The following is a 19,726-nucleotide window of genomic DNA, read 5'->3' as shown; positions in this document are numbered from 1 at the left end:
AATTTAATTTTGTTTTATTTAATTTATTTTAATAAAATTTATTTATTATTATTATTATTATTATTACTATTATTAATAAATAAATAAACAATACAATTAATAAAATAATTTTAAAAAAATTAAATTCAATTATATTTAATAATAAATAATATTCATTCATTTTCTTTACAGCTTAGTCTCTTTATTAATCCGGGGTCGCCACAGTGGAATAAACCGCCAACTTATCCAGCATATGGTTTTTTTACGCAGCGGATGCCTTTCCAGCTGCAACCCATCTCTGGGAAACATCCATACACACTCATTCACACAAACACATACACTATAGACAATTTAGCCAACACAATTCACCTGTACCGCATGTCTTTGGTTTGCGAGGGGAAACCGGAGCACCCGGAGACAAACCCACACGTACGCGGAGAGAACATGCAAACTCCACACAGAAATGCCAACTGACCAAGCCGAGGCTCGAATTAGCGACCTTCTTGCTTGTGAGGCGACAGCACTACCTACTGCGCCACTGCGTCACCCAATAAAATAAAATAAATTAAAATAAAATGTGTACAGATGTGCTCTCACCTTCAGCAATCCTCTGATGTGTTCATCATGCACCTCAGCAGTCGAAGCATCCGGTCTGAAGGTGACCTGAAACACACACATACACAATCATGAGGAGAGTAAACACTGAAGGGCTTCCCTAAAGACCAAACTCATCGATCGCTGAAGTCAGAAAGGCAGATTCACAGCACAGAGAGCTGAACATCCCACAGTTGATATCAGAGCAAACACTGAACCGAATCACAGCGCCTCAACATCATTATACAGAAACTGGGGCGGACAAAACATGCTGCGCAAGAGGAACGAGATGTCAGATTTCCAGAAATACACCACACAGCAGAGTCCTGCAACTTTCTGAATCAACACTCGCTCCTTTTCTACACATTAAAATTCAAAGCATCCCACAGGAAGTCCAATTTGAATAACAGGAAGAAGATTTACTGAACTTCAACTCCAAGAGACTCAACACAAGAGTACATGTAATCCTGCATAATCTCAAAGAGGAAACATAAATAATGCAGTTTGTAGGCAAGATGATTTACAGGCAATGCATGAAAGAGTAAAACATAAATCCATGACTTTACATCAACAATTCATTTATTTTAATTATGCCAATTTAATTGCATGTTAACTTTTTTTTAGCTATTTACACACTTTATTTGTATTTGTATTGTATATAAGACATAAATGTATTTTAATTATGCTGATTCAGTAGCACGTTTATTCTTTTATTCATTGTATTTACATTGTACGCATAAAAAAATTGTAAATCAAAACTTTTTGGTAAAGTTAAAATAAAATAAATAAGTAAAATAAAAAAACTAAATAAAAAATAAAAATAAAAAATAAATTCAATTAAAATTTAATTAAATAAATAAATAAAAAAAAAAATATATATATATATATATATATTATTAGTTTTAGATATTATTATTATTATTATTATATATATTTATTATTATTATTATTATTATTATATTATTATTATTTTTAATCAAAACTAAAAAATAAATAATCAAACCCTTTGAAATTTTCTAATGCATACGATATAAATGAATGTATATCAAATTAATTAAGAAAAAAAAACAGAAATATATGAAATCTAAATACACACACCATTAATTAATATTTTAATTGTGATTTAGTTTAACACATTTTTTGTACGTTCACATTTCTTTCCAAAAATGCACTGATAAATGATTATTTTTTACATTTACTTTATAGCAAAACAGATAAGTATGAATATAAATACTATTAGTGACTAAAAAATAATAATACGAATCATATAATATATATGAATATCATATTTAAGGTCAGATTTATTAGCCATCCTTTGAATTTTTTTTCTTCTTTTTTAAATGTTTCCCAAATGATGTTTAACAGAGCAAGGAAATTTTCACAGTATGTCTGATAATATTTTTTCTTCTGGAGAAAGTCTTATTTCTTTTATTTCAGCTAGAATAAAAGCAGTTTTTAATTTTTTATGAACCATTTTATGGTCAAAATTATTAGACCCTTTAAGCTATATATTGTTTCAATACTCTACAGAACAAACCATCATTATACAATAACTTGCCTAATTACCCTAACCTGCCTAGTTAACCTAATTAACCTAGTTAAGCCTTTAAATGTCACTTTAAGCTGTATAGAAGAGTCTTGAAGAATATCTAGTCTAATATTATTTACTGTCATCATGGCAAATCAAATAAGAGTGTATAATAAATATAGAACTATTTAATATATAATATTTACAAGTAATACTAATATTAGAGATGAGTTATTAAAACTATTATGATGTTGAAGAAATCTGCTCTACGTTAAACAGAAATTGGGGAAAAAATAAACAGGGAGGCTAATAATTTTGACTTCAACTATTTATGAATTATATAATACATACGAGCGTGCTAATAGTGAAGAAGAAGCCTGAAGTGCAGTTTCTGCTGCTGTGAGTCTTTCTGATTGACTGTTTCTGCTTTTGTCTCATTGTCACAGCAGATAATAATCTCACACTCCAGCATCATGTACGTCTGATGGAGATCTGATCACTTCACTGCAGGTCACACACAGACACCACCACACACACACAGACACACACACACACACTACACACACAGACACGCACACACACACAATCATAAAAAACCTGAATAAAAATATTAGTGATTTCTGTAATCTAGGTTCACAGCAAGCATAAATCAGTGAAGAAGAGTGTCATCTCCACATCACCAGACAGAAACAGTATAAATAACCAATGCTTTTGTAGTTTCTGAAATGTAAATCAGTAATCTGATTAAAAATCAGTTAAAAGACTTTATCCATATTTATTCAGATTACTGTTTCACATTTTATTTTGCGTTAATTATTGATATGCTGAATTTAAACAATAACAAAAAATCACTGTATTATGTAGATAACTGATTTGCAATGAAAAAAAGGAATGTTTTTGTATATGTGTCTAAATATAAATATATATATATATATATATATATATATATATATATATATATATATATATATATAAAACTATGATATATATATAACTATATATATAGTTTTTGTATATATATATATTTTTTTTTTCCAATTTCTGTTTAACGGAGAGCAGATTTCTTCAACACATTTCTAATCATATTAGTTTTAATAACTCATTTCTAATATTATTATTACTTGTAAATATTATATATTAAACAGTTATATATTTATTATACACTCTTATTTTCTCTTTGTAATGATGACAGTAAAAAATATTAGACTAGATATTCTTCAAGACACTTCTATACAGCTTAAAGTGACATTTAAAGGCTTAACTAGGGTAATTAGGGTAACTAGGCAGGTTAGGGTAATTAGGCAAGTTATTGTATAATGATGGTTTGTTCTGTAGACTATCGAAAAATATATAGCTAATAAAGGGGCTAATAATTTTGACCTTAAAATGGTGTTTAAAAATTAAAAACTGCTTTTATTCTAGCCGAAATAAAACAAATAAGACTTTCTCCAGCAGAAAAAATATTGTCAGGCATACTGTGAAAATTTCCTGAAACATCATTTGGGAAATATTTTAAAAAGGTGGGTTAAAAATTTTGACTTCAACTGAATATATACATATACATGTATGTGTTCGCGTGGGTTTCCTCTGTGTAAGCTAAATTGGCCATAGTGAATGAGTGTGTATGGATGTTTCCCAGAGATGGGTTGCAGCTGGAAGGGCATCCGCTGTGTAAAACATTTGCTGGATAAGTTGGCGGTTCATTCCGCTGTGGCGACCACAGATTAATAACGGGACTAAGATGAAAAGAAACTGAATGAATGAATTAGGCAAATCATTTGACAACAGTGGTTTGTTCTGTAGCCAATCAATAGGAAAAAATAGGATGGGGCTAAAAATATTGATGTTAGCAGTTTAAAAACTAAAATAAATAAATAAATAAATAAATAAATAAATAAATCTATTTGAAAAAAAATCCACCACAGGAGGGCTGATAATGTTGCATGTCCTGTATAACTGGATATCCGTTCCCGAACAGGATCTTTAATGTGGAGGCTGAAGTATGAGAAGGAGCGCTATCCTGCTGGAGAATTTGCCCTCTCCTGTGGTTTGTAATGTAATGAGCAGCACTAATGTCTTGATACCTCAGGCTGTTGATGTTGATCATCCACTCTGCAGATCTCTCGCACACCCCCATACTGAATATAACCCTAAACCATGATTTCTCCTTCACCAAACTTGACTGATTTCTATGAGAATCTTGGCTCCATGTGGGTTCCAGTAGGTCTTCTGCAGTATTGGTGATGATTGGGATGCAGCTCAACAGATGATTCATTGGGAAAAATCCACCGTCTGACACTTTTCCAAATGATCAACTAGAAGTCGAGTTAATATTTGTTGCTCTTACAACTGGGAACGACCACAAGACTTATGTCAGGTAGCATGTATAATATATGTATATTTATAGAGACGGCACATGTCATCACTGTTGATGTACATAAAGACACAGACAGCAGACAAGCTGTAACACACCGCACTTGTTTCTGTAACACACTGAAGTGTGAAAGTGCCTGGTAAAGACTCTGCTTTAACTAATGCATGAACACCACTAAAGCACATTAAAACCTCAGAGAGAATAAAAGCCAGACAGATTTTTACAATCATTTAATAAAAACCATTCATTTATTAATTTTCTTTTCAGCTTAGTCCCTTTATTAATCTGGGGTCGCCACTGCGGAATGAACCGCCAACTTATCCAGCATATGTTTTACGCAGCGGATGCGCTTCCAGCTGAAACATCCACACACACACTCATTCACACACATACACTACGGACAATTTAGCGTACCTATTTCACCTATATCACATGTGTTTAGACTTGTGGGGAAAACTCTTACTATGTTTTTTTATTTTAATTTAATATACATGTACAGTATGTTCTTTGAATGTGAACTTTATAAATGCTTTGGCAATACATTTGTAATATTTGTCATGCCAATAAAGCAATTACTGAGAGAGAGAGAGAGAGAGAGAGAGAGAGAGAGAGAGAGAGAGAGAGAGAGAGAGAGAGAGAGAGCGAGCGATAGATGAATGTCATCAGTAGTACAACCGGCAGGAATATGATTACAACCTTGAACAAGGTCTCTGGTTTGCAAGCAGAAGCTAATCACATTTCAGCGCTATGAGAGAGGAATTATAAAACATCAGAGAGCCATCAGCTGAAGAACATGAGGAGGCAGACCAATTTTTCATTCATTTTCCTTCGGCTTAGCCCCTTATTTATCAGGGGTCGCCACAGCGGAATGAACCGCCAACTATTCCAGAATATGTTTTACACAGCGGATGCCCATCCAGCTGCAACCCAGTACAGGGAAACACCCATACACACTCATACACTACAGCCAATTTAGTTCATTCAATTCCTCTATAGCGCATGTGTTTGGATGTGTGCACCAGGAGAAAACTACACATAAACTGAACTGACGCTGCATATGTGACTACTACAACTCTGCACACTGCGATATCGATGCTGAAATGATATATTGTGCGGCCCCACACTGTAGAAACATTCTTGCTGCTTTACATTTTCTAGTTGAATCAAATGAACTTTTCTAGTCATCTACAACTTACAATCAAACTGACTAAATATATCAAGTTAAACTTTGTAAAACAAAATCCGATTAACTAATAATATAGTAATAATATAATAATATAGTATTTGATATACATTTTTTTTACAGTGTAGTCGTTTTTATCCACTGAGCAGTAAAACATTTGCCTTTTAAGCAACCCAGGCTCATTCTGAAAACGTACCCCTATATACATTTCTGGAGAGCGCCAGATATGTGCCAGGAGATACGTTTTTTGCAGTTTTTGTTTTCGAAAATCCACCAGCGGTCGCTGTGTACGCTTTTTCACATCTCAAATTTCTCTCGTGAGCGCCATTCGTGCCTGCTGTTCTCACGTAAATCCACCAGAGGCCGCTGTGTACGCTTTTTCACATCTCAATTTCTCTCGCGAGGCGCCATTCGTGCCTGCTGTTTTCACAGTAAATCCACCAGAGGCCGCTGTGTACGCTTTTTCACATCTCAAATTTCTCTCGTGAGCGCCATTCGTTGCCTGCTGTTTCTCACTTAAATCCACCAGAGGCCGCTGTGTACGCTTTTCACATCTCAAATTTCTCTCGACTAGCGCCATTCGTTGCCTGCTGTTTTCACGTAAAATTCCACCAGAGGCCGCTGTGTACGCTTTAATCACATCTCAAATTTCTCTCGTGAGCGCCATTCGTGCCTGCTGTTCTCACGTAAATCCACCAGAGGCCGCTGTGTACGCTTTTTCACATCTCAAATTTCTCTCGTGAGCGCCATTCGTGCCTGCTGTTCTCACGTAAATCCACCAGAGGCCGCGTGTACAGCTTTTTCACATCTCAAATTTCTCTCGTGAGTGCCATTCGTGCCTGCTGTTCTCACGTAAATCCACCAGAGGCCGCTGTGTACGCTTTTTTCACATCTCAAATTTCTCTCGTGAGTGCTATTCGTGCCTGCTGTTCTCACGTAAATCCACCAGAGGCCGCTGTCGATTGACTGACTGACTGAATGAATGACTGACTGATTCCCCCACCCAACCCCTTCCCTAAACATAACCGACAGTTTAAAAAGCAATCCAGAAAAAGAAAAGCCCTCGGCTGATTTTTAACCACGTTTCAGATTTTACCACATTCTCATCTGGTTATTTACTTGTTTACTTTACTTTTTGGCTTATGTGTTTGTTTTAACCTGCTTTCTGTATTCATTCTTCACCGGAATTGAACCCTACCCGCCGTACTCAGCTCCTCTCTGGGTCTCAAGTCCGCCGACCTACACAGCGAGCTACTGGACAAACTGGTAACAGCGGAAAAGCCGTCCACATGGAGGGTAAGCAGTCAGCTGGTAAGCGCGAAAAGAATGGCGTCATACCGCCCTGCAGCGTTCATTTTAAAGACGAAATGCAGCCACATGTAATTCTGGCTACATAATTTGCGCTCTCCAGAAATGTATATAGGGGTACGTTTTCAAAAAGAGCCTACGTTGTTCAAAATGACCCAAACGGCAGAAATAATGTGGCATTAAGCGACTCACCTTTGCTTTGACGAGTCTCTTGGCGGTCTTGATCTTGGCCTCACAGAACGCCCCTCTGTATTTGGCACTGACATCAGTGCCAACGGTCAGGTATGGGGGCTCCTCCAGCGTCTGGACAAAAATACACAAAATATCCATTATTATTTACAATTATGTAAATGAGGACAAAAAAAAGTCTAATTAATTTGCTTCAGTTCCTCCGGTGCCAACATTTCAGCTATAGGAATGGGGCCGGTATAAGATTACAGAACTCAATGTGAACACATTGTTATTATTATTAACGCTGGCATTACATATCCCTCTTAATCTGTGATTAAAGTACAACGGCACAGCACATCTCATTTCCGAGCGTACATTACACTTCATTTATTATTCATCTGCAGATGAAGAGAGAACAGCATGTGTAGGTGTGTACCTGACCCTGACGACCCGTCTGTCTCGTTTAAAGAGTCTGTGAGAGATAACCAACCTGTACGCCCACATTCATAACATCTTAACCAAAAGAGTTCCCAAGGCTCTGGAGTGTGGCATTAGACATCCAGACACTCTCAGAAACACCACATCAAGACTTTTGGCTCGTTTCCACTGACTGGTACTGTACGGTTCGGTTTGGTACGGGTCACCTTTATCAGGCTTGCGTTTCCACTAACAAGGGTACCCTTTTGGTGGGCGTGGTGTATGACAGAAAGTTTCAGTCGACGTCATTCTCGCTCGAGGAAATGTCTACAATAAAGCTGTACAGGTCACTCACATATCCTACAAGAAGCACTTCTCACAACACAGATGCTTTACACACATAAACACTTGTGTAGAAATGTTTATTACTAACTTTTCAATGAACATGAGTTGATTATAACTGCAGATCAATGACAGTGCGAAACAGCCTACTGTAACGTCTGTAAATATATTAAATAACTAAATAAATGAACATATATAAACACATACAGCCCCTTACAGTCTCCGATATGTTACCAACTACAGAAGAACTACATATAGCAGACATTTCGTCAGTATTTAGGTTCAAAACAACACAAAATATAGCCTACAGTCAGTGAAAACCTCTTATCTGTGTCTGTAATCTTCAGCAGCACATGTAGCCTCTGTTAGAGAGTAATTCCATCATTCTGAGTTCATATTAGTCCAAAAGGTGAAGATAATAAGTTATACATGGCATTTTGTTCATGTTTGCTGATAAATAATGTGCTCCTTTTTTTCCGGCTTCTCCTTTGTTTCTTCACGCTTCACTCTCGCGTTTGTCAGTGTCTGACAGGATCGGGTTTCAAAAGCACGTCAATAATCAAGCGCAGGTTATTATCATCAGCTCAAGAAGTTTGTTATTTCAGATATAGACGCGCGGCGAGCGCAAGCAAGAAAGCGAAACTGCTAGCACTTCAGACTGCCTCGTAAAAACTACGGGGCACAGGGTAAATCTGCTCTACTCCATGACTTTGTGGCTGTTCATCAAGACGACGACAAGGTTTGTTTGAGCCCAGATCAACCATGGCTCGTTATTATATGTATATATAATTCCGCTGTAATGTCTCGGCTCGTCGGCTGTGTATTTTAAACATGGCGGGTTTTTTGTTTTCATTCTGGCTTGTTGCGTAAGCGAATGGCGTATCTCTGTAAACCAATAGCGTTCAGCTGCACGTCTAGCTCCGCCTTTTGGTAGCCTTTCTCGTGTTTGGTACCCTTTCGAAAGGGTGCCGAAAATGTGGTACGGTACGGTTTGGTTCGGTACGCCTTTTGACAGTGGAAACGGCTATAAAAGTGTACCAATCGAACTGTACCGTACTGTACCACTCAGTGGAAACAGGCCTTTTACAGATTAAACAAGCAGCTGGATGATGCTTCCTAACACTCTTAGTGCAGGTCTCCTCACATCCTGAGGAGTCAGCCAGAGGGACTTGATGATTGGTTTTCACTAACAAAAGCAAACTTTCACTCAGAAACCAGACTTTTTTTGCCATGTGATCATTCGCAATAGTCACGTCGCAAGATATGCAATGCTGAGTCTGGATTATAGTTTCAATATCATTTCAATGTGTTTTTGAGGTCTATTGAACAAATTGTACCATTTGCAACATTAATAACAATGAATTGTCTAGAATTATGTATAAAATGAAGACTATTATTCAATTACTGTACCTGAACTCATCAGAAAACAGTTTATTTCAGTTGTACCTTTTCCTTATTGTATTTATCTCTGCTTTTATACATTTATAACTGCAACTAAATACTCTTGATCTGTTGCGTTAACCTTCAGCAGAGAAAGTGAGCAGTGAACACTGAAAATCTCATCATAGGAGCTATAAAGCGTCAGTAAATGAAACACAGCTGCTACATTTACATTTCCAGCTTAAACAAACCGCTGACGGCCAGATGACAAGTGCTTTAACCAACAGCCAACCACAGAAGAGCTGTGATCACATGATTCATCACGATGGAGCACAGGACAGCATGTGTTTGGTGCTCTTTAACTGTGATCAGATGGAAGAAGACTATAGTGGAGTGTTCACAGAGGAAAGAAAAACTAAAACAGCCTCAGCCAGGCCTTTGTACATTAAATCTAGTCAGCAAAACAGCAATCAGGAAAAGTAAGAAGTGTTTTAATAGTGTAATAATGTAATGTAATCAATGTTTGAGTCACAATATTATCACACGGACATAAAAAATGCTTTAATTAATACTAGGACTGTGGATTATGGCAATATACATCGTATGAGGAAAATAAAAGTCTATCTTTTTTATATTACACTCTATTGTTTATATCATAGGGGCGGCGCAGTGGCACTGTAGGTAGTGCTGATGCCTCACAGCAAGAAGTTCGTTGGTTCGAGCCTCAGCTGGATCAGTTGGCGTTTCTGTGTGGAGTTTGCATGTTCTCCCTGCGTTCGCGTGGGTTTCCTCCGGGTGCTTCGGTTTCCCCCACAGTCCAGAGACATGAAGTACAGGTAAATTGGGTAGGCTAAATTGTCCGTAGTGTGAATGAGTGTGTATGAATGTGTAAGGATGTTTCCCAGAGATGGGTTGCGGCTGGAAGGGCATCCTCTGCGTGAAACATGTGCTGGATAAGTTGGCGGTTCATTCCGCTGTGGCGACCCCAGATTAATAAAAGGACTAAGCCGAAAAGAAAATGAATGAATGAATGTTTATATCACGGTATCTTAAAATACATAAAATACTACGATGATACTTTTTCATAAATATATATAATTTATATATATTATATATTATATATAATTTATATAACAATATTACACGTCATTACGGAGAAGCAGACAAAAACATGAATAACAATGTTACGTGTTTAAGTTGTTAAGATATTAAAAGGATGAAACGTAACAATAAGTGAGTCTACTAATGCTGGATGTAAAAGGAGAACACACAACCGCTTGTTAAGTGAAACAAATTAAGTATTTAATAAACAGTAAATGTCAAACAGTAAATAGGAAAATGTAAATGTAATTTTAAAAAAATCTAATTAAACAAAGAAAATAGGAGTGTTGCTAAAACAAAGAAATAAATATAACAAAACGATCTAACTAAGCCCCAACCCACTGAAAAATCCAGCTTAAACCAGCCTAGGCTGGTTGGCTGGTTTTAGCTGGTTGACCAGCCTGGTTTTAGAGGGGTTTTGGCCATTTCCAGGCTGGTTTCCAGCCATTTCCAGCCTGGTCTTAGCTGGTCAGGCTGGAAAATGACCAGCTAAAACCAGCTTGACCACCTAGCCAGGCTGGGAGTCCAGCCAAAACCAGCTATGTCCATCTTAAACCAGGCTGGTCAAGCTGGTTTTAGCTGGATTTAGCTGGTCATTTTCCAGCCTGACCAGCTAAGACCAGGCTGGAAAAGGCTGGTAACCAGCGTGGAAATGGCCACAACCCCTCTAAAACCAGGCTGGTCAACCAGCTAAAACCAGCCAACCAGCCTAGGCTGGTTTAAGCTGGATTTTTCAGCAGGGTAAACTGACTAACCAAAGAAAAATGCAGCAACAAAACCGTAATCTTCAGCACGTCGCTTAACTAAACTTCATAACCTCAAAACATAGTTACACATGTGGCAACGCCTTCTTTAACTAACTAACAAATAAATATCCTAAGCTGCTCACATTACTAGAGTAAAGTACACACTGTTAGCCATTAGCAAAACAAAATCTCATATAATCCAATTCTAACAAAGATCGTTCAACTTCTCACTAGATAATACTGAGCTGCACAAGCATATCTAATAAAGCATAAATCTCTTAATAAAGAGAAAACTAGAACACAGCAAATCGCAAACAAATAAACAAAAATGAACAGGCCGGCCGACACAAGTGAGGAGACTGGCTGTATGCCAAGCGCTCCTCAAGAACAGCGCAAGCGCACGACTTTTATACGGTGCGGAAAAGAGAGAGAAAAGCACGCAAAACAGAAAACAAACATACGTGAAACGTAACAAACAGTATCGTGAAACAAAACGCAATCTTGACAGAAGTACGATGTTACATTTAGCATTTTATTTAGTGATGTTTAATATCTCTCCTCTCCATATGCACCAAACAGTGTGTGTCAAGAGCAGAATGTAAACAATGCCACTGAACTGAATGAAATTAGCATATTACGGTTATTGTTGCTGCTGACAATGATCCATTGGCATGTTTTGGACTGTACTAATCAATCAGACTCAGGGGGAAAAGCTAAATTTATTTCAAATCAAGCAGAAAAGAGAGAAAGAAAAAAAATGAGGAACATAAGTTGTTATCATTTTTGGTCAAGCAGGTGAAATATTAAGCTATTATCTTATTTAATACAGCTGATAAGTATATTTTAATACCCAAATTCAATAAAGTTTTTAAAATACTGCACCCTTTCCTGCTTATTAGGTCCTTCTCTATATAATTTAATAGTTTACACACATTTTCCTCCATCATTTGTACAGTATAAATACGCAGAACAACACATTCAGTGGCTGCTATTAGACAATAAATGCAGTTGTTAACATCTGAGTATTGGAAATATGGCTCTGCATATGCATGGGGAACTAGGCCTGTCACGATATCGATTTTTGTTGTACGATATATTGCACTAAAATACATTGAGATAAATGATATTACTGTCATTTTAAGACCATTTTAAGCTCATTATATAATGCCAGTATGACAATATATGACCACAATGCAGGTACACTCTTTCAAAGAACACATCATATTTTAATCTGAAGAATATTTCATTTACTTATAATCATTTTAACCATTTAGACATTGGAATCAGAATGTGAAAATGCATTTATTTAAATAAATAATAATACATTTTAAGAAAAAAAAAAAGCAAGCTAAAATGTAACAGAGGCTGCGATATCTGCTAGCAGATCTATATTCAGCTGTCAGACACCCACATGACAATATACTAAAGTAACACCTCCAATAGAGATAAAGATGTTACACAATCAGCTAAAATGTTGCTAGAATTAGTTTTTGTATCGGTGATATACACTCACCGGCCACTTTATTAGGTACACCTTACTAGTACTGGGTTGGACCCCCTTTTGCCTTCAGAACTGAATCAATCCTTCATGGCGTAGATTTAACAAGCTACTGGAAATATTCCTCAGAGATTTTGCTCCATATTAACATTCATCACACAGTTGCTGCAGATTTGTCAGCTGCACATCCATGATGCAAATCTCCCGTTCCACCACATCCCAAAGGTGCTCTATTGGATTGAGCTCTGGTGACTGTGGAGGCCATTTGAGTACAGTGAACTCATTGTCATGTTCAAGAAACCAGTCTGAGATGATTCACGCTTTATGACATGGTGCGTTCTCCTGCTGGAAGTAGCCATAAGATGAGTACACTGTGGTCATAAAGGGATGGACATGGTCAGCAACAATACTCAGGTAGGCTGAGGCGTTGACATGATGCTCAATTGGTACTAATGGACCCAAAGTGTGCCAAGAAAATATCTCCCCACACCATTACACCACCACCACCAGCCTGAACTATTGATACAAGGCAGGATGGATCCATGCTTTCATGTTGTTGACGCCAAATTCTGACCCGACCATCCGAATGTGGCAGCAGAAATGGAGACTCATCAGACCAGGCAACGTTTCTCCAATCATCTATTGGCCAGTTTTAGTGAGCCTGTGCTTCACATACGTGCAAACCCTCTATTGAATCTATATTACAAGAGCTACAATTATAATATTCTAATTCTATTGTTGTAGAAATTGAAATTATTTGAAGACCTGCCTTTGACAACACAGGAATAAAATTGAATAAACTATATTCTCATGCATTTTACTCTTATTAATTTATTTTACAAACAAAAAATGAAATGCTAATTATTGGGCATATTCAGACACTTCAATCTGAGCTAATAACATTTAAGGAATCTCAGTAGTTCATTTTGCACATTCAAAATGCCATTACATAAGAGCAACCCTTGACATTATGGCACAAGAGCATCAGCGGTGAAGCTAATATTTCTCAGACACACCATAAGGTCAGTTCGGCACTCTAAAGGCTTTAGCACATCATGACCTCTGGAGCAGATCCATCTGTAAGACACGCTTCATGTGCTACTTACAGTCCCTTCTGCTGTAATCAATCCTGGAGTCATGTTCATCCAGGTGCCACAGCTCAAAGTAAACATCAAGTGATTATTGGTTTTCAGTTTTGGTAAATGACATGTTCAGTAAAAAGACAAGACACTGACACTATTAAATAAAGATAAAGAGAAAAACTCAAGTAAAAGCAGCTCAGAATATCTTTTTTTGTGTGTTCAACAGATATTCATAAACCTCTCGACTATGATGAAACACTGATTTAATCTTCATTTCTTGGTGAACTTATTCCTACTCTTTACATTTCCAGAAAATGCGAGGCACGTTTAACTTCCGCTAGGGTTTCCGCGCTCGCTGTAGATCCTCACAAACTCTCTCAGTCGCCAGGAGGAACGGTGGAGCTGCCAAAGACTGAAGTACCAGCATGCTCTGCTCCGCTGGCCGTCCTGTGGCTCTCAGCCTGACGGGGCATCAGCAGACACGGCACAGATGTTCATTAACATCACACAAACAGCCCTGACAATCTGCTCTCAGACGCCTGCCATCAGTCCTCATGAGCTGCACACAAACACAGTCAGCAGCACACGCAGCTCTGCACAGCACCCGAAACACACCACGGTTAATGTCATTTTTATACCGTACACTTCCTTAGATAGTCTTGTCGTCTATCCAAGTTTTAATGATCTTCCTTAGTAGTTCAGTAGTAAAAAAAAACTTTGGATTTACATAAATTACTGAAGTCGCCCTATTTGGTTCAGAAAACACAGAAATCCGTATTTATATGGAAGAATCCAGCCTGATCTCACGAGAAAACGTAAGTATTTTACGTTTTGACAGTTTAGTGGCTAATTCGTACGAATTCAGTCGTACGAAATTGTACGATTTTAAAAAGGAGGCGTGGCACCTAACCCCACCCCTAAACCCAACCGTCATTGGCGGATGAGCAAATCGTACTAAATTGTACGAATTAGATCATACGAATTCGTACGAATTAGCCACTAAATCAAAAGGTTACGAATTGCCGTGAGATTGTGTTGGAAGAATCACATCCCTGAAAAGTGATGTATTTACGGATGCTGATAGTTCACTTAGCCACACTAAATAAATACAGTGTCTACAACAATTCGACACCATTCAGAAAGACTGTGATATTTATCAATTATTAAGTTCATTCATTCATTCATTTCATCTTAGTCCCTTTAGTAATCTGGGGTCGCCACAGTGGAATGAACCGCCAATTTATCCAGCTTATGTTTTACGCAGCGGATGCCTTTCCAGCTTCAACCCATCACTGGGAAACATCCATACACATACACTATGGACAATTTAGCTTACCCAATTCACCTATATGACATGTCTTTGGACTTTAGGGGAATCCGGAGCACCTGGAGGAAACCAACGCCAACACGGGAGAACATGCAAACTCCACATAGAAATGATAACTGACCCAGCCGAGGCTCGAACCACCCACTGCACCACAGTGAAGCTCGAATTATTAAGTTAATTTATTCATTTTCTTTTCGGCTTAGTCCCTTTATTAATCCGGGGTCGCCACAGCGGAATGAACCGCCAACTTATCCAGGACATGTTGTACGCAGTGGATGCCCTTCCAGCCGCAACCCATCTCCGGGAAACACCCATACACACTCATTCACACACACACACACACACACACTATGGACAATTTAGCTTACCCAATTCACCTATAGCGCATGTCTCTGGACTGTGGGGGAAACCGGAGCACCCGGAGGAAACCCACGCCAACGCAAGGAGAACATGCAAACTCCACATAGAAACGACAACTGACCCAGCCGAGGCTCGAACCAGCAACCTCCTAGCTGTGAGGTGTCAGCACTACCTACTGTGCCACCGAGTCACCGAATTATTAAGTTATGTTAGTATTTTAAATTGACGAATGACATTAATGATCTAAAATAAGAAAGGCTTCACTTTAAGCATCAGATCAGGAGTGTCTGATTTAGTAAGCACCTGCTGGGTAGTGCTGGAAAATATATTGCAAAATTATCATTCTCGCTAGGGCTACATAATACATCGTTTCAGCATCGATGTTGCAGTGTGATCATTCACAATAGTCACATCGCAGGATATATGCAATGTTGAGTTTGTATTATAATTCATCAACTGCATGTTTTTGATGCCTGTGATAGTATAACGCTTTTAAAAGCATTCAGGTACACTTGAAGTCAGAATTATTAGCCCCCCTGAATTATTAGCCCCTTGTTTATTTTTTTCCCCAATTTCTGTTTAACCGAGAGATTATTTCTTCAACACATTTCTAATCATAATAGTTTTAATAACTCATCTCTAATAACTGATTATTTTCTCTTTGCCATGATGACAGTAAATAATATTAGACTAGATATTCCTCAAGACACTTCTATACAGCTTAAAGTGACATTTAAAGGCTTAACTAGGTTAATTAGGTTAACTAGGCAGGTTAGGGTAATTAGGCAAGTTATTGTATAATGATGGTTTGTTCTGTAGACTATTGAAAAAATATATAGCTTAAAGGGGCTAATAATATTGACCTTAAAATGGCTTTTAAAAAATTAAAACTGCTTTTATTCTAGCCGAAATAAAACAAATAAGACTTTCTCCAGAAGAAAAAATATTATCAGACATACTGTGAACATTTCCTGAATGTGTTAAACATCATTTGGGAAATATTAAAATAAAAAATTCAAAGGGAGCTAATAATTCTGACTTCAACTGTATAAGAAATTGTACCATTTGTGATTGTAACCATGATTGATTTTATTGAATTATTTTTATTTTATCATTCAGTTACTGTATTTGAGTACTGTTAGACTCGGTAAATGTTAAATCACTTTATTTCAATTCTATTGTTTACTTGACTGTATTTTAGATTCGTTCATTTTCTATTCGGCTTAGTCCCTTTATTAATCTGGGATTGCCACAGCGGAATGAACCGCCAACTAATCCAGCATGTTTTACACAGCGGATGCTCTTCCAGCAGCAACCCATCACTTGGGAAACACCGATAAACACCCATTAACACACATACACTATGGACAATTCAGCTTACCCAATTCATCTATACCACATGTTTTTAAACTTATAGGGGAAACCGGAGCATCCGGAGGAAACCCACACAAGCACGGGGAGAACATGCAAACTCCACACAGAAATGACAACTGACCCAGCCGAGGCTCAAACCAGCGACCTGCTTGCTGTGAGGCGACAGCGCTACCCACTGCACCACCGCGCTTCCCTATTTATAGATTGTTATGCATGAAAATGCTCACAACACATGCAAATACAGTAAAGCACTGCAAATAGCACAGACCACAACGAAAATGTGTCGGGGGACCCCAAAAAGTTTATAGATTGTTTATTATATTTAATAGTAAACATTGATGCATCAATCTCTGACTAGACACATTCATGAAAATACATTCATTCATTAATTCCCTTTATTAATCCGAGTCACCACAGCGGAATGAACCGCCAACTTATCCAGCACATGTTTTACACAGCGGATGCCCTTCCACTACAAACAATTTAGCCTTCCCAATTCACCTGTACCACATGTCTTTGGACTGTGGGGGAGACCAGAACACCCGGAGGAAACCCACGCGAACGCAGGGAGAACATGCAAACTCCACACAGAAATGCCAACTGACCCAGCCAAGGTCTTGAACCAGCGACCTTTTTTGCTGTGAGGCGACAGCACTACCTACTGCGCCACTGCGTCGCCTCATGAAAATACAACACATGCAAATACATGTGTATTTGGGGGGGTGGGGGGGTGGGGGGAGAGACCCCAAGTCTTTCTTAGAGACTGTTTATTAGACTTTATGGAGATGCACTCCCACTGCATAATCATCCTATATCCATAATCACCCACCCATCATTGTCCAACGCCGGTTTACGCCTGGTTTTAGACCACAATAATTCCTTAGTATGGTCTAAGGCCTCCTTTTGCAACCAAAACACCCCAAAATGCTCAATAATATTTAATTCTGGGCGCTGTGCAGGCCACTGAAGATGTTCAACTTCACTTTCATGTACATCAGACCACTCTGTCACCAGTATTACTGTGTGTTTTGATGCATTATCATCCTGATACACACCACCGCCTTCAGAATACAATGTTTGAAACATTGGGTGCACAGAATGGTTGGGTAGTCCTTGGCAGTGACCCATCAAGCACAAGTATCGGGTTTAGGCAATGCAATGATATTGCAGCCCAAACCATCCCTGATCCACTCTGCACATGCTACAGTCTGTGTGGGATGGTTCTTTGGGGCTTCTCCACACCGTAACTCTCCTGGATGTGGGAAAGACAAGTGAAGGTGGTCTCATCAGAGAACAATACATGTTTTATATTGACCAGAACCTAAGATTTTAACTGCTGGTACCATTGAAACCCATGTTTGACATTGAGACAGATGAGCAAAGGTTTGGCAATGGCAGATCGGCCATGTATATAGACCCTGTGGAGCTCCAGAGCGACAGTTTTGGTGGAAACAGGAGAGTTGAGCTGCCCATTTAAGTTCTGCAGTGAGTTTTTTTTGCATATAATCAGGGTTAGTAGCCAGATATCCCTTTCAGACAGCCTCATCTTGCGTCCACAGTTACTCCTGTTGTGGTTCTTCTTCCTGGTGGTTTGCTGACATTACCCTGGATACAGTGGATCTTGATCTTGATGCATCATATGAGCAGGTTTTAAAGATTAAATGTTTGCACCCTGACACAGGTTTGAATTAGAATTAATTTGATCTAAACAATAAATATATATTTGACCTGTTTATTTTAGCATCAATAAATAAATAAATGATTTAAACCTGTACGTAGCTAGGGAAATGTTATACCGTAAGAATTAACGTTAATGCAATACTCAACAACATTGCATATCTTTCCAATACCGTGCAGCCTTAAGATTTCATCAGTTGTTCTTAATAAAGATAGCAAGGAGATATTCAGCCTCAAAACCCGTCTCAGAGAGTTTGGACACAGATGGAGAGCAAGCGGAGATCTGAAGGTCAGGAAGCCTCCAGCAAACACATGCATTACTCCAGCTTTTGGCTTCATTTATTCTGAGCCCTTGAGGTGTTTTCAGCTCATGCATGATCAGAGTAAACCCTCGACTTCAACAAGCAGCTTCACTTCACAAAGACCCAACAAGTCAAGCATCTGAGGATCCAGAACCCTGCTTTTATAGACATTGTGATCTGTTGAGTTTACAAGCCATAATAATCACTTGCATTGCTTCAAGAAAAAACATGAAAATAAATGGAGCGTTCACCCAAAAATGAGTATCTTGAGCGCTTTTATTACTGTGAAACACACACACACACACACAAACACCAAAGCCATCAGTAAGACTATATTCTTCTGATGTTATTCAGCCATACACTAGCTTTATGTAGTCAACATAGCACACAAGTCTCATGGACTATTGTTTTCTCCTTTTTGAGGCTTAACAGATCTGCTGCTATATGGAAAACAGATGCATGACGTTTCTTGGGTTTGGAACAAACATGAGAGTCAGAAAAACAAGAACAATCTTTATTTTACCATGACCTATTTCTTTAATATCTTTGAACAGTGCACTGAAATAAAAAATAGCAATGCACTTTAACTTTGAGCTTAACCTTGATATAAAGTTAACATGCATTTGCGAGCTAAATGTGCACTAGATATGCATAACTTATGTAGCTTTTAAAAATACTAATGTTTATTGTACTTCACCAATAAGCTTATAGTGTTCAAACTTAAGACAAACGTAAAACATGCCATAACTTCTAGATTAAAATAATTGATTACTTTTATTTAACAGTACAATTTTTTTTACGGATCACAACCCACAGTTTGGAACACACGTGACCCACGGTTAATACATTTTTTACTTGTAGATTAATTCTAAATTTGAAACGATCACAGAGAGATCACCTTTCGCGTCATTCAAATCACTTGTATGAAAGCATTTAGGATTTCCTGTCAAATATAATGATGACGGAAGAAGTTGTGGTGGGTT

The 19,726-nt window shown here is 38.0% G+C and overlaps 1 protein-coding gene across 1 annotated transcript in view; it reads right to left on the bottom strand.

Moving 5' to 3' along the window:
• The window catches only part of arid4b (AT-rich interaction domain 4B), a 159,693-nt gene that overhangs the window by 97,946 nt on the left and 42,021 nt on the right, over positions 1-19,726 (bottom strand). Inside the window, exons 3-4 of the mRNA XM_056470555.1 lie at positions 7,159-7,269; positions 577-642 (exon numbers count right to left, since the gene is read on the bottom strand). Of these exons, the coding sequence (XP_056326530.1) occupies positions 577-642; positions 7,159-7,269 (177 nt within the window). The remainder of the gene's footprint in view (positions 1-576; positions 643-7,158; positions 7,270-19,726) is intronic.

This window comes from Danio aesculapii, chromosome 13, assembly GCF_903798145.1.
Source record: "Danio aesculapii chromosome 13, fDanAes4.1, whole genome shotgun sequence".
Classification (NCBI taxonomy): Eukaryota; Metazoa; Chordata; class Actinopteri; order Cypriniformes; family Danionidae; genus Danio; species Danio aesculapii.
Note: the sequence above shows the minus strand (reverse complement) of the source record. Positions and strands in the feature narration are given on the sequence as shown.